The sequence below is a fragment of the Pseudonaja textilis genome, chromosome 7 (assembly GCF_049901715.1).
Source record: "Pseudonaja textilis isolate UNSWEBS1 chromosome 7, rPseTex1.2, whole genome shotgun sequence".
Taxonomy (NCBI): domain Eukaryota; kingdom Metazoa; phylum Chordata; class Lepidosauria; order Squamata; family Elapidae; genus Pseudonaja; species Pseudonaja textilis.
The window spans coordinates 37,593,234-37,609,325 of NC_141996.1; the positions used below are offsets into that span (position 1 = coordinate 37,593,234).

At 35.1% G+C, this 16,092-nt stretch overlaps 1 protein-coding gene across 2 annotated transcripts in view; it reads left to right on the top strand.

Annotated features, from left to right (window-relative positions):
• Positions 1–16,092, top strand: part of ILDR2 (immunoglobulin like domain containing receptor 2) — a 55,471-nt gene that overhangs the window by 29,725 nt on the left and 9,654 nt on the right. Inside the window, exons 4-5 of one of the 2 annotated variants that reach the window (XM_026700708.2) lie at positions 12,172–12,228; positions 14,219–14,365. In XM_026700708.2, coding sequence (XP_026556493.1) covers positions 12,172–12,228; positions 14,219–14,365 — 204 coding nt within the window. The remainder of the gene's footprint in view (positions 1–12,171; positions 12,229–14,218; positions 14,366–16,092) is intronic. The other variant, XM_026700709.2, reaches the window with a different exon arrangement.

Consider the following 16,092-nt stretch of genomic DNA (forward strand, 5'->3'; position numbering starts at 1 on the left):
ATGAAGAAATCACTAGAGTGGCAGAAATCAATAAGTCAATGTCCTATTTCACTAGACCATACAGTCCAACTATGTTTTCCTCTTTAATATTTTCAATATCTTTGGCATTTGGATCTCTTAACTACATGTAGATATCTTGCTTGCATGTTCAGTCAATTTAAGATTGAACTTGCCCTTAAAACTGTTTAATCTCCTCTTCTGCATCAGTATCTAAAAACATTAAAGACACAATGTGGATAATCATATTAAAAGTTTTGTATAAAGTTTGATTATTCAGTAATTAACCAAGTACTTTCCCTGCTATATCCTTTCTGATTATGAAAGCAAAACCTCTCTATTTTATGTGTCCTAAATATTAAACAGTATAATCTTCTGATCAAAAGTGTCCAATTCTAGTCCATGTCAATGATGTGAATGTATAGTGTGGTCATTACATCTTTTGTAATGTTAAGTTTTCCTTGGAATATGCTTCTTATGTTCCAGGTTCCGACTGTAATTCTGTTTTTCCAGCTTATCTTTTTTGTGCCCTACCTGGAACATCAGTAACTAGAATTTCTGAACATTTTATTCTTGATAAAGCCTATGATAACTTTAAGTCTGTTTGATTCATGGCCTTGGAATAAGAGGAAGGCAACATCAAGGGATCAAGGAAAAAAATATAAGTATTGCTAGTACAAGCTAGTCCTTAACTTACAACCACAATGCAACTGGAATCTCAGTCATTGAGCAAAGCTGTCGTTTAGTGATATGGCCATGTGATTGCTTAATTCAACAAGCACAGGTTGTGGTCATTAAGCAATCTCCTAGGTCATTAAGTGAACAGAGTGAAAGACTTGTCTGGCAAATTCAGTTCCGATCTAGGCACGGAAAGGAACTGTTGGAAAACTGAGCTGCAGGAATTGGACTCAGATCTTTAGGTGTTTCTCCACCCTGCCAAAAGAGTTTGGCTTCTCTATGCACAGAAGAGAACTGTTCAGTGGGCTGCAAGAACAGACCTCCCATTGTCATAATGCCAGCAGGTTGCCAAGTACTTAGATTGCGATCATGTGTTTGCAGGGATGGGGACAACAAATTTTATGATAGTCAGAAGTTCTTTATGAGTTATAAAGCACCCTTTCTTAGGCTGTCATAATTTTGAACAGTCATGAACCAATGGGTCATAAGTCGAGGACTTTGTGTATGATTATGCCATAGTTAGTTACATTTGGAGATATGGCCATTGAGAAACAGTGACAAAGATTATATCATGAATCAGATTTGTTATGGGAGATTGAGGAAAGAATTTTAACAATATTTTTTATCAGTGAAACTATATTACTTGGTGACAGGAACCTTGAATACCATATATTGGTACCTCCAGCAATTTACAGTTTTTTTCCCCTATTCTCCAGTTTTTATTGTCCAGAAGCCATTTTTTTCTTTAATTGGAAGTGATATACAAACAAATGATGTACACGTGTATAACTGCATTATACTTTTCAGCTGTCCTGAATCAGTGTCCTTCCTCTGAAACCAGAACTTCTGAAAATAGTTACAACAAAATGGAAGTTTAGGATCAGCTAGTTTTAAAAAGTATTTCTTGATAATCATGGGTCAGGAACCAATACTGAATAACATGCATAACTCCTTCAAAAGACATTTACTTCTTCATGTGACTGCTAATTCAACATACATTGATAAGTACAAAAGAACAACTGAATGACAGGAACAGTCTTGGTCAAGGATTCTCAGCATTTTATTTACCATGGATTCATTTTAAATACCCTGTAGGCCATGGACCATGGATCACCAAGACTTAAACTCAAGTTTTAAATCATAACATTTCTTCAAGCCTTTGGGGAGCCTTGTGATGACATCATGGTCCCCAGTGGTCTGCAGACCACAGGTTAAGAACCATTCGTCTTGGTAAAATCAGTTACACTCCGATTTGAATCAAATGCTTTTAAACAGCCATTGCAAACTGATGTCTTGATAATGGTGTATTTGATTTTGATTTGATGCCTGACTGCGGACTGAATTTGGGTGATAATTCTCAAGCCTATGTTTACATAGCATAATTCCCAATTTGTATAAATTGTAATCAATTATATAAAGAGGGCCTTATTCTTAAGAATATCATGTGGTCACAGGTTTTATTGTTTGAATATATCATTTTTAACTGATAAAAATGCTTCCATTTTCTCATATCATATTTCCAGCAGCTTTGGAACATTTCCTACTCTAATCAATGTGTGTTCTTTTGTCCTTTCTATATATTTTTGGTTCACGTGTTGCTCATCCCTGTGGGAGGAAAGTTGGCCTTCAATTAGCAAGCATTCATGACAAGCCTGTGTGTTATCTCCCCCTTCTGTTGCTGTGGAAACCACCGGTATTAAAAAGAATGGCTGGGTCAGCTGTAGAGTTTTTCAGCAGCTTACTTAACAGTGATTATTAAAAATGAGGATCAGGGGAGCAGAATTACACACGGTAGAGAGAAGGGTTATCACTGAATTAATTCAGTGCATAGGGAAAAATGATTGTGGCAGAATTATTTAGGTTTTATTTTAAAACAGGTTGAATATTTGGAGTTCTGACACATTCAAATCTACTAGCAGTTTCAGATTTAGCCTTTGCTTTTCTACCCAGCCTTTTGCTGAAATGGTTAATAAAAAGAGAGCTGTAATGAATTCCATTACAGATTTTATTTCTCAGAACAGTGGTGAGCAGAAGGGGAGGGTGAAAAGAAATCTGTGAAACCAGAAAAGAAAATAGTTTTTCAGAAGGTGTTTACAGTGTCTGAAGAACATTGTATTTTTGGAAGCCAGCTATTAATCTCTCTTGGGAGTGGAGCATCCAGGATCATTCCTGGCAGTCCTGACTACAGTAATATGGTTAGACTTGCCAAAAATATTATTTGTTTTAGACTGATCACAGTTTAAGAGTATTCAGGATAATTCTCAAAACCTGAGATATTTTGCATCAATTTTATTGCATTCTTCATTTTCTGTTGGCCTTTGCTGCTATTGCAACTGTTAACCAGGAGAAGTTTAAGTGCAATCAAGATTAGTTCATAAGAAGCCATTCTTAGTAAATTTATAGTTTTTAAACTTACTGAGATTAGTCAATCTTGGCAGATTCAAACTAAATGAAACTATTCTCTTTCAAGACCTTCCCTGCTCTGCTATTCCTGTCATATTTCCTGTCAAAATTTCCACATCCTCTCCAGCTGCTGTCTTATTTAATGGGGAAAATAGAGCTATTAGGAAGGAAAACAACTTTTCAAAGTTGCAGTTAAATTAACAAAAAATATACGAGAGTGGGTAAGAAAGTAATATTCCATAGTCAGACAAATGTTTCCTATCTTTTACAACAATTCTTAGGAAATGGAAAGTATTTGAAATTGGAGCATGGGTTCCCTTCTCTCTCTTCAATCCCCAAAAGAAAAGTGACTTGGGTCTATTTTTCTCAAAAAGCGCAAAAAGCCATGAATGTTGGTAACACAGTAATTAAGTAATTGATGCAGTAGTTGCTGTATATAAGACAGAATTTTGACCAAGGTTGCCTTTCATGTAAGAGTGAGTTACAGCTGCTTTCCTCTCATATTTCAAATCCATGTTTACTTCTTAAAATATGCAAAATGCAGGAAAAGTAATTGTAAGAAGGCTAAGCCATGGGATTAAGTGCTGGTTTACTGTATGTCTATATTGTTTTTTTAGCAACTACAAATCTTTTTCTCACTGTGTTTTATTTAGGTGGGTAACATGCTATCCATAGATATTTACAGCATCTCCTGAAACAAGGTTTAAAATTTGAATTTTTAAAAAATAATTGAAATATTTTCTGCATTTTACGTATTACAGATTTAACAATCTATTAAGAGTTTTGAACATCTGAGGCTTGGAAAAGTACTTACTGATTGATTAGTTCACTTGGGGAAAAAAACCCTGCTGGCATACAATCAAATATACTTGTGAAATAAATGCAATATTCTCATATTAACATTTGTAAATAAGCTCTATTTGCATGGTGATGAAAATACATTTTTAATTTTAAAAGAAAAATGAAAACCCTATGTAAAGGATCATGTTTTATCATGTTATTACAACTCAAAGGAGTTACTCATGATTAGTGGTTATAATACAGAACACTATAAAAACCATTAATGAACTAGAACTGATTGTCAGCGTTCCAGCAAAACCAGATCACAATCAACAACTCTTGAGACAGGCATTTTCTAAATAAAAAAAAAATGTATTAGAAAAGTCATACTGGTACATATGGGCAAACCTGAACCTCAGAGTTCCATTTTTTCCCTCAGTAAATCAAAAATCAAGAGCCAAACTGTGCACCCATCAGTCCATCACATAGTCTGATCACCATCTGTCCCAACTTGAGACATCCCTTCCACCACTCCTCCAGGTGCAGGAATAACATGACCTTGACTGAAAAGGGAAGGGAAGACTGCTGGAGATGTGGTGTGGGGTCTGGGGCCAACAGAGCTGCGATCTACCTCAACCGGGACTGTTGAAAGGGTGGGGGTTCTCAGAAGGTTCTCAGAACTTGCCAGCAAACCCGAGAGTGAGCAGAGAGAGTGAGCCAGGACATCATCCTGAGCAGAGAGCCTAAGACTCCATTCCGTAGGACGCCATTCCAAATGGTTGAGACCTGAAAGAACTGGGACTGGTGGAGAACGAATAGGGCATGCAAACATCAAAGAGCGGATGGCGGAGAGTGGATAGTGATAAGAGCTGACACGAGCTGTGAATAAATGAGAGCGGAGAGTGGATAGCAGAGAGCAGATACAGGTAAGAGCTGGGATGAGCTGTGTTTAGATGAGAGTTTGATTCAGACACTTACAGAGAGACTGATTCTGGGAGTGAAGATTGGTGTGGAGTGTGAATCTGAACTGCAGGGAAAGAGACGAAACTGACAGAGGGTAATCCTAAACATCTGAAAGGGAGTAGGGACTGGAAGAAAGCAAGAGACTGTAATTCTAAACGGCCACTAATTGGGGAGAACAAAGGAGACTCATGAAGAATTGATAGGCTCCGTATAAATCACCCAGCTCCATTTAAATCACCTAGCTGATTAGTCAGCCTGAATTTAAATTCCCACTCAGCTGATTGGACAACCTCCACTAAACCCCCACCCAAACCTCATCCTTTCCAAACTCCAAAGTAGTTGATTGGTGAGCTCATTCAAATCTCCATTCAAATCTATCAAACAGCAACGCTTCCTCTTTAAAACAAAAACAAAACAAAAACCAAAAAATGTGGCTTTAAGGAAAAACAAAGGAACTTTACACAACAAACCTCCAATACTTCACTACCTCCACTATTTCAGTACCTCAAGTCCAAATATTTATAGATAATGCTTTGTCTATAATAGTTGATTTATTATATAATAGTATAATAATTAATTGTTAAATGACCACTAATTTACTGATTCATTGAATTGATAGAGATTTAATACTATATCATTGATTATCTAGTCGATTGATTGATTCTTAATAATAAGTTGATTGATTGATTTTTAGTAATAAGCAACCTTACTTTTGATTTGTTCTCTAACTTATCAATTAACATTTACTAATTACCAACATTCATTAAGTAACTGTCTACCTATCACATTAATTAGCTATTGTAATTGTTTAGTGTACTATTGTCAATGATTATGCCAACCAGAAACTCCAGAAACTCCAAATCCTCCACTACCAAACAACAACAAAAAAAATACCTCTACCAATGACCTCCCAGTACATGCTTCAGATGTCTTAAAACCATCAATGAAAGCGAAAATAACATCAAAGGCTACCTATTTGACAATCAAGCCCACCTTGCCTGCTTAAACTTAAACAAAGATGTAGCTGATCTCCTAAAATAATCAGATACACTCCCTTGTCTATGTCCATCATGTTTTCCTAAGCTAAACAAACCAAATACCCTGCTTGACAGAGTTGATAGCATAGAATCACTCATAGAAAAACGCTTAGGAACACGTTTTGAAACAATTATACAAGAAAGGCTAGTTTCTCTTGAAAAAAAAAATACAGCACTGATAAGCAACTGCCTATCAGCTCAAAATCAAATCCCAACCCAACAACCACTACCACAACTACTACGTCAACTACAATCACAATTACAACCAAAAATAACCACTAAACCACAACCACAAATAATTACTATTCCATCAAATAATTCCACAAATGATATCCCCTTACTCATCAAAGACATCATGGAATGTGATCAGAAATGTCCAAATGCCATCTTATTTAGTCTTGAAGACACCAACGAATCAGAATACATCACCAAGTTTGCAATATCATAAGGAACTCAAATACAACAGACAGAGTTGACCCAGAGTTCAAATACAATGATGGCTTGGTGGCCCAAAAATTTTGTAGAGTTGTATGTAAAAATGAGTCCAGCAAATGCATATTCATTCATACAATAAACGTCATTGCAAAAACCAATCCCAGCCACAAAAAACTTCGCTCAAGACCAGATTTATCCATACCAGAAAGAATCCATTCCCGTGAACTCCGCAATGAACTCAAAAGACGTCTAGACAATGGAGAGAAGGATCTGTACATTGACTACTGCACTGATTGTATCAAAAGTAAGTCATACAACCCACAACTCCACATCCAACCCTACTTCATCCAACCCACTATCGCTCAAAACTAGGCACTCACGCCCCTAACTATCTCAATTCCAACTACAGCTGGCCTTAAATGCAAGAAGCCTTGTGAATAAAATACCTGAATTTCTTCTCTTACTAAATATGGCTAAATTCGACATCATACTTGTCTGTGAAACATGGCTCAATGCATCTCTCCCTGACTCCATTACCACAGTAAGAGACTATCATGTTTACCGATCAGATCGTGAAATCTGTAGGTGGTATTGCTATCTTCTATAAAAAGTCCCTACATCTAAAAAACATCCAAGTTACCCAGGAGCTGCTATTCCTGAGACCATCGTCTGTGAACTGTCCTTAAATATCACATTTCAATTCTTACTATGTTATAGAGCCCCTGATTATGACATCAAACATGTAAACAAGCTAAATTCACTACTAACATGGGCAATATCCTGCCCACACACTTTTATCTTTCTTGGTGACTTCAATCTACTTCACATTAACTGGACCCTAAATGAATGTAAAACTGAACACATACATGCAACCTTCTACAATGCTGTAACAAACCTGGGACTGGAACAACTAGTAACCAACAATACTAGACTTAACAACTGCCTCGGCCTTATCTTCTGCAATAGTTTGAATTCAATTTATGGAATACAAATTAAAGAACCCTTTTCCAACAGTGACCACAACATGATTGACTTTTGTCTCAACCTACGTCCACACAAAAATCAACACAACAATGGGATCCTCAATTATAATTTCAAAAAAGGCAACTATGACCTTATAGACAACGATCTCTCATCCCTTGATTGGCAATTTCTATTCACTGGATGTAATACTGTTGAAGACCATTACAACATATTTTTACTTGAAGTCAAAAGAGTAATCAAACTATATGTACCAATAACAATTCCCAAAACCAGAAAAAACAGATTACCCACAACAATAAGAAAGCTTCAGTCCAAAAAGAGATCACTTTGGCGGAAAAACAAATCTGGCCACATTGCCAACTTCAAAAGCCGATACAAAAATTTATGCCACCAGATAAAAACTGAATGCATCAATTATCACATTAAACAAGAGGAAAACCTTCTACGCACCAATTCCATGCACACTTTCTACAATTTTATAACCACAAACTAAAAGACTAAAGGTCCATCACACCCTGAAAGGACCTAATGGTAAAGACTGCAATGACGACACTATTAAAGCCAACCTCTTTAACACATTCTTTGGCTCAGTATTTGTAAACAGCAATGGATCATGCCCAGTATTTCTTAGTCGAACCACAGACAACTAAATGATCTAATACATATCAATTTTACAGAAGACAATGTTGAAAAGCACTATGCAGTCTAAAACCATCTCTATTGGACCAGACGGAATATGTATCCATGTATTCATAACTATGCTTTTTACTTATACCTATTATCTTGTAAGCAGTTGATAAACCAAATAAAATAAAATAATAAAAAAAGAAGAATGCTATTATGTCTAACTGCTAACACTCTAAAAATCCCCACTCCTAATTTCCCAGGCACAGGAATGTGGCAGCATGGAAGTTTCTGGTGTTAATATGGCTTCTAAAGCTGATACAGATCACCAAAACATAGTTAGACGAGTATGTATGAATGTAGTGCATATTTTAGCTGTGGCAGTGGACAATTATAATTGTGGGGTCTTTGGTGCTTTCTGAGTTTTGTGGTTTTCTTGTAGATGTTTCAGTACCAAACTAGATCAGTGCAATTATAATTAACTATTATAATTAAATAATATAGACATGTTCTTCATGAAGATGCTTTGAAACTAATTATAATGCTGTTTATCAAAATTAATCCAGCTGATAAACATTGATTCTTTATTGGGTTTTGTGTAATTCACAAATAATAAGGATTTGGTGTCTATTCAGAGTACCAAAATTGGAATTTGGAAATTTCCAGAACTCAGGGATTTTTGGCAGACACTTTGCCTTTCCTGCATAGCATGCATACTTGTTTGTGCATCTTCCAGTAATCTGTTTTTCTTTGGGTAGCACAACAAAGAACTTTGGTTTTCTAAAGCAGTTCAACCTGTGGTTTTTGGACCTCTGTGGGAGGGCACAATGTTGTCACAGAGGGTCCCTGAGGGCTTGAAGAAATGTTATGATTTAAATCTTGAGTCTACTTCTTTTCTCATCTATACCAGTGGAATTTAAGGTTTTCTTCTACAAGTACAATGCTATAGAAGCAAACGTATGCCTCATGGATGTATGCATAAAAAGGCCTCCATACTTGTTCATTGTGCCTTAAGAGTGACTGGGGAATAGACTCTGAAGATTGCAGACTCTGATGCATATTTATCTCTATCTGCTTTAATTTTAATATTTCCTACTGATCCTGCCTTAAATGGTTGTTGAAAATTGAGGGGTCCTTAGTGCTTTCTGAAGTTGTTTGTTTCTTGCCCAAGCTGTTGTTTTATTACCCCAAACTAGGTAATATCATCAGTGCTCCTGCCGGTGCAACCTGTTGAAAATTCTCAGATCTGTCTGTTTGGAAGATGTCAAATCTATTTGGAATCAGTTCTCAAACCTTATATGAAAGTACTGCATATACCTAAATCAAATATATACATATATGTACATGGAATTCAACAACATACAATATAAAATCTGAATGGTAATAATAAATTCTGCTCATGTAATGACTTTTATATTCACCACACTTATGAAACCGCAAAGTTTTTTTAAAATGAAGCTTATCCCATGTTTTGCAGCAGTGTTCTGTTTTATTATGCTTCTTATAACAAAACATGAAAGGTGAAATATGTAGTTCCAAGAAACAAAAACGTAGTTAGAAATTTAAATTCAAATCATGCAAATGTTAGCTGAGCAATGAGTGGCCTAAATGTAAAAAAATTGAAATGAGTTCAAGCTGCAATAATCCAGGCTGTAATAATAGATGCAGAAAGCATAGCCATTTAAAATGTGCATAATAGTGCCTGGATGTATTACATGCATACAAGAATATGTATAATAGCAATAGCATTTAGCCTTATATACCACCCCAGCATTTTCTGAGCAATTTACAGTGCAAGCATTATTTGCATATTTCCCCAACAATCTGGCTCCTCATTTTACCAACCATGGTGGCACAGCCTTCCTTACCCTGGAAGTAAGGAAGGATAAGTGAACCTTGAGCCCCATCAAACTCCAGGCTGTGGACAGAGGTTGCCTGTAATACTGTGATTTAACCACTGCACCACCTGGGCTCCTAGTTCTGTGCATAATGCCGAAGACTTCATGTTGTTTATCAGAGATTAAATTAGCCATAACCTTTGCACTGAGCTTTAAGAATTAACCTCAATTGATATAGAAATATAGCCGTAGTCCATTTACAAAGAAAAATATTTCTTATCTTGAATTTTTATTAAAAAATTAAAATACAAAACTCCTCCCTAAAAAGGTTTTTTACAGAAATGAACAAAAAAACAAAACGACATTAAAAAGTACATTAAAAAAGGACACAAACACATATACACATATTATTTCCACTAGTTTAACACTGATTAAATATAATTCAACAACATTAGTTTTCCACGCCCTGCCAAACAGGCCCAAAACTTTTAAACTTCTAACTTCATTTGAAAATTATTAACCTGTCATCTTTCTGTTAAACTAATAACAACAATAACAGAAAGGATAACAAAAAAGATTAAAATTTCAAAACCCTCTGTTAACAATATATTTTTGTATTTAATTTATATAAAGTTTATCATAGCTTCTTATTTATCCCAAAGTATTCCAGCTGTTAACTCTTATTTGTCCTGGATCAAATATCCTTATTTTCTTCTAAATAATATCTCTTATCAATTGGTTAAATGTAATAAATCAATTCTCCAAAATCAATCTATCTTCCAAAAGAGTCCAGATGAAATTGTTTTCCAGTTTAATATAATAAATCCATTCCCTAATCTCCTTCAGTCTTCTTAAGGAAGACAAATTTATCACTTATCCATTCAGTCAGTTCTAAGTTTGTAAGGTCCATATTTCTTTCAGTGTTCTCCACCGAATTTGCCAATTTCAAACCAAGTTCCTTTTGTAAATCTGGTTTAACTGCAGTTACTTGCATCTGGGCATTCTTTGTAGCATTGTTATCTTGTCAAATTTTAAAAAAGTTTTCAAATTGGGTTTGTATGCTAAAAAGCAGTCTTTTTGCAAATGCCAGCCCCAGTGTCTTGTCTGTAAATGGATACATTATTTGCTCTCTTGTAATTTAGCAACCCAAGATAAGAAAGCTCTTCAAGGACAGAGAACAAAGAATGCTGAAGTGATATTCTTTACAGTAAAAATGTATAGAGAAACAGGGAGGATATTTTTTTTTGATATTTCAATCCAAAATAAGAATTATTTTTAAAAATAAGCTCCAAATTAATTGCAAATTAATAAAATGCAAAATCCCTATAGTGAAAGTTCAATATAAATGTAAATCAAGTCAAAACACTTTCACTCCCCAAGAACATGACATAACTTCCTTACGGAAAAGGAATAGTTATTCAAAACAGCAAAATAGATCCAAAAAAAGAGACAAGAGAAAACAGATAAAGTCTAGCAGGTGATTAAAAGTCAGCATTCAACCAGTCGATTAACTTTTAGAGATAAAAAGCAAAGTAAAATAGAAACTTCAAGTAGTTAAAACCCAGTCTTGCTTAAAAAAATGATCAGCCAAGAGGAAAAGATGGATCACCTGGCTTCCCGGCCTCTCTTATTGGGAATTGCAATCCTCAGGATTCCTCTTTCCAGGCGGCTTCATGGTTATCCAAAAGTCTCCTTTGGTCATTCCTAAGTGCTTCTTGAAATCCAGGGAGCAGCACAGCCAAACAGCCAACTTTGGCAGCAAAATCAGCAGATCATTGGCAGGAGAGAAAAATCCTCTTCCTGTTCAGCAAGCATCTTGTGGGAGGGTCCTGTAAGGAAAATCTTGATTTGGTAAAAGAGCAATTACTGTTTTTCCACCTGCATTCTTGTGCTGATGACAACCTGATTAAGCCCAAATGATGTTGCCTCCTGCTTAGTTAAGATAAAGCATATGATATTAAAATCTACCTAAGTTGCGTGTAAAATTTTGCCAGTGAAACTTAATGAAAGTCAAAACATAAAGTTATCCATGCTGGATCAAATATAAAATGCAGAACAGAAATACAATATTCATGTATACAGTTAAGTTCAACCTAATATGGACAGTATTGTGGGTAACTTTTGAAGAAACTTAGGTAATTTATCAATAGGTAATGGTCAAGAAAACACAAAAGACTATCTGTCAAAGCCTTATGGTATCAGGTAGCATATTGCAGCATTATATATGGAATATTATAATGAACTTGTTACAATATGTAAAACAGTAATCATTTCATCATACGTACTTACATCATGAGAAACAGCAGCGATGATCAATATTCTAAAAGAGCATATGTAGGCTTTATATTATGCAGTTCTATGAGCTTAATGTTAATGGGGAATGATTTTCCTGCACTAATTTCCTTCTTCCCATTCCTCCTGGTCTTTTCTAGGCAGGACAGGGATGCTTGCTGGTCTCTTACCCAGTTTTGCTGTGGATATTATGTCAGGTACTCTTCCATCTAACACTTTCTGTTCTTCTGTTTTCTACTGTACCTTGTTTTGTGAATGTATTTCTTACTTTTACTTGTAGTCTCAGTTCCTTATCTCTTCAATAACTTTTTGCAATTTATAGAGAGTAGGTGGGAGTAGTAAGGTTTTAACAGATCAAGATGAGATGTAAAAAGAGTGTTTTATTGATATTTTAAATTAGATTTATATCTTGCCTTCCCTTCCAATGACTCAGAGGCTAGGATTGTGTAAGTGAATATGGATACTTCATGAGAAGTATGTTTATATTCTAATTACTATTTGAAGTATATAAACTTTCTTCCAATTATTAGTATAATTGATTCAGGCAAATATTAAGATCAGGGTTCAGTGAATTTGAAATGCTGTGTGCATGTCAACCCCAAGCCTCATTTTATAGGTTACTATTATTGTTTAACACCATGTTCATTAAGGAAGCTTACATTATTTAGAGATCAAATTTACTGTATTCTTAAAACAATCTTCCCATTTAAACCATAAAAAAGAGAAATTATTTTCATGAGTGTGTTGCAAGGGTCTACTTTCTTTGCGTCATCATCTTTCCTGCTTTTGGCCCTCCTGCTAAAAATAAAATAAAATCCTGGCAGTATAAAATCTGGCCATTCTTTATCTCATACCATATTCAGAGCAGATTTCACCAATACGTTTTATTGAGATGTATCGATTTTCATTCCCAACAAGAATGCCTGGGTTCATTTGATTTGAATACCAACATTTATGGACAACACCATATTAGGGAATTTTGATTCCATTACTATCCTTTTATACCTAGCCTACTGTAATTTAATTACATTTTTCTTAGATGCTGATACCCGTTTACAACAATTGGATGTATATATTCTAGTGTAAACATAAATTAGGAAAGAATTGTTAAATTGTTTCCTGGTCTTTTGGATAAGATTAAATGTACTTAAAAAATCTAATAGTTCTTTTTCAACACTACAGGCTTCTTCATAAATTCAATAAAGTCATATTTTTATTTACATAAAATAGTCATCATTTTAGCTTGTATTCAAATTAAAGATAGCTTCATTTCTATTGATATTTAGAAAGACCACAAAGCTATATTTCATTTGTTGAGGTGCCAAACAATAAAAGAATAGCTGGTCTGGGAATGGCTATTTTCAAGATTAATTATTGATAGAAGAGAATATTTGTAGCTCTGAGTTGAATTGTGGGGTCCTTGGTGTTCTCTGAACTTGATAGTTTTCTTGCAATTGTTTCATTACCTAGTAACTGATAATGTTACCTAGTTTGGTGATAATGTTACCTAGTTTGGTAATGAAACAACTGCAAAGATATCACCAAGATATCAGAGAGTATCCAGACTGTACAAATTGATTATTGCTGTAAGATATTTTTTATTATGAGTGTTTATGTTATGGTAACTTTATGATATTTGAATTATTGCACATTATAGTTCCACTGTTTTTATTATGTCATAATTAATTATTTTATTCATTATTTCATAGCTTAATCATATATCAAAATGATCCCATACTTTAACGTCAGTTATTTTCTAGATGGAAATCCTCATCTCTCTCCATGCCCAATTTTTCTGGCTGTTCATTAAGCTAACAAATTCAAATTTTGACTAGCAGAACAAGTACCCATTTGAAATGAGCAAAAAGAGGATTTTGAGCTTTTCATTTCATACACGTGTGTCATTATATTGCCATTTTCCTTGATTATACACAATATATTACTCCTTATACACCCTCTCAGGAAACACTACTTCCTCTGTCTTAAATAGCCCTAGGACTGAGATTCATGGGTCTAGTTTTAATTTAAACCGGTTTTATCAAATAAGTATCATGAGCTAAAGATTAGCATTTGTTTTCAGCCTATGTATTGTGCAATTCATTTAATATTTGTATTTCATTGATCAATTAATCAGTTATTGGTAGACACCTCCAACTTTTCATTCATGTATCTTCTTTTTGTTTACAGAATGGATGTTTGTAGGCTTGGTGATCCTGGGGTTTTTCCTTTTCTTTCTCCTAGTTGGCATTTGCTGGTGCCAATGCTGTCCTCATAACTGCTGCTGTTACATTCGGTGCCCTTGCTGTCCAGATACCTGCTGCTGTCCACGAGCATGTGAGTGACTGTTTACAATGTGAATCAAGGTGTAAGCAAATCTTTCATCAAGATATATTGTCTGTTTGGTATATTTCATTATATAAAGAAAATTTATGGGCTAAGAGCTGTGGTGGACCAGGGGTTAGAATACAGTAATGCAGGGTATTTCTGCTGACTGCCAGCAGTTGGCAGTTCGATTTTCACCGGCTCAAGGTTGACTCAGCCTTCCATCTTCCCGAGGTCAGTAAAATGAGGACCCAGATTGTTGGGAGCAAGATGCTGATTCTGTAAACTGCTTAGCGGGGGCTGTAAAGCACTGTGAAGTGATATATAAGTCTAAGCACAGTTGCTAATCATGGGCTTGAAAGCTATAGTTAGGATACATACAGTAGAAAAATCAATATTAAAAAGGTAAAATTTAAATTATCTGGCCTTTCAAAGGACTAAATTTCATATCAATGTTGTTACCTATGGGATAGCAGCAAGATATTCCCAGTCTAGGTGAAACCACTGTAACTACTGGATGTTGAATAAAGTTGGACTACTCTGTTTTATGACATTTTAAAACACTGTTCTTCAACCTCAGTAACTTTAAGATGAAAGCCTATGCATCTTAAAATTTCTGAGATTGGGAAACATTGCGAGAGATTCCTTTCTGGTACCAGGAACCTGTTTTGTGGAAAACAGTTTTTCCATGGATGGGTGGTGGTGGGATGGTGGTGGAAGGGGGGATGGTTTTGCATGTAAGCTAGATCTTTCAGACGAAGCTTCATTTGCTTGCTCATTGCTTGCATGGCCTGGTTCCTTACAGACCATGGACCGGTACCGGTCTGTAGCCGAGGGGTTGGGGACCCCTGCTTTAGAACATTTTAAAAACATATCTATTGGTATAACTTCCTTTGGCCTTTTGTATAAACAAGTTACTGTTTTGTTTTTTATTTAACTTGTTGTATAGCTGACTATCAAAGTTTACAATTTATTTGTACTGCTAGTGTAGGATAATGTACCTAATTGTGAGGGGTTTTTTTGCTAGCACATCCAGATTTTGTCAGTCTTCTTATCTGCAATTCTACAAGTTTTCTCAAGAGTTCATCTTAAAGTATTGAGATCTTTGGAATTAATATGGAGAATGGCACAGACAATTTGCAGGTTTCTCCAGTTTCAATTAGCAGGTATATTAACAGCTAGCACAAAGCCACTATTGGGTGTGAGTTTGCAATGTTAACTTTTAAAAGTGTTATTTTTTTAAAGCAGCTGTTTAATTTTTGATGATTTGAATGTTTTCATAACATTTCAGCGGCTTCAATCAACAGTGGTAGCTAGATGAGATTTAAATTCATCTGTAAATTCAGTTAGTTAAAAAGAACTGGATTATTGTACTGGAGAAGATAGGTATGCCTCTAAATTCTCGATGACAGCATGTATAAAATGGCACTCATCTTTCTGAATCAAAATGACTATATGGTGAGAAAGAACATTCACATGATTTCTTTGTGCACATTTTTGTTTGTATTAGTCCTACTTTGTTACCATATCTGTTCAACAAGTTGTTCTTTTATACTAACTTGAAGCTATCAATGGTAGTAAAAGTAAACTGCTATGAGATTAAGGGAAGAATCATTGAGTTGGAAATAGCAAATGAGGTGACTGAGTTCAGGCCTCTGCTCAGCAAGGGAGTGGCTGGTTATATTTTTTCAAATTCCATTTATATCCTGGACTTGTCTTTTCAGTTCTTCAAATTTTGT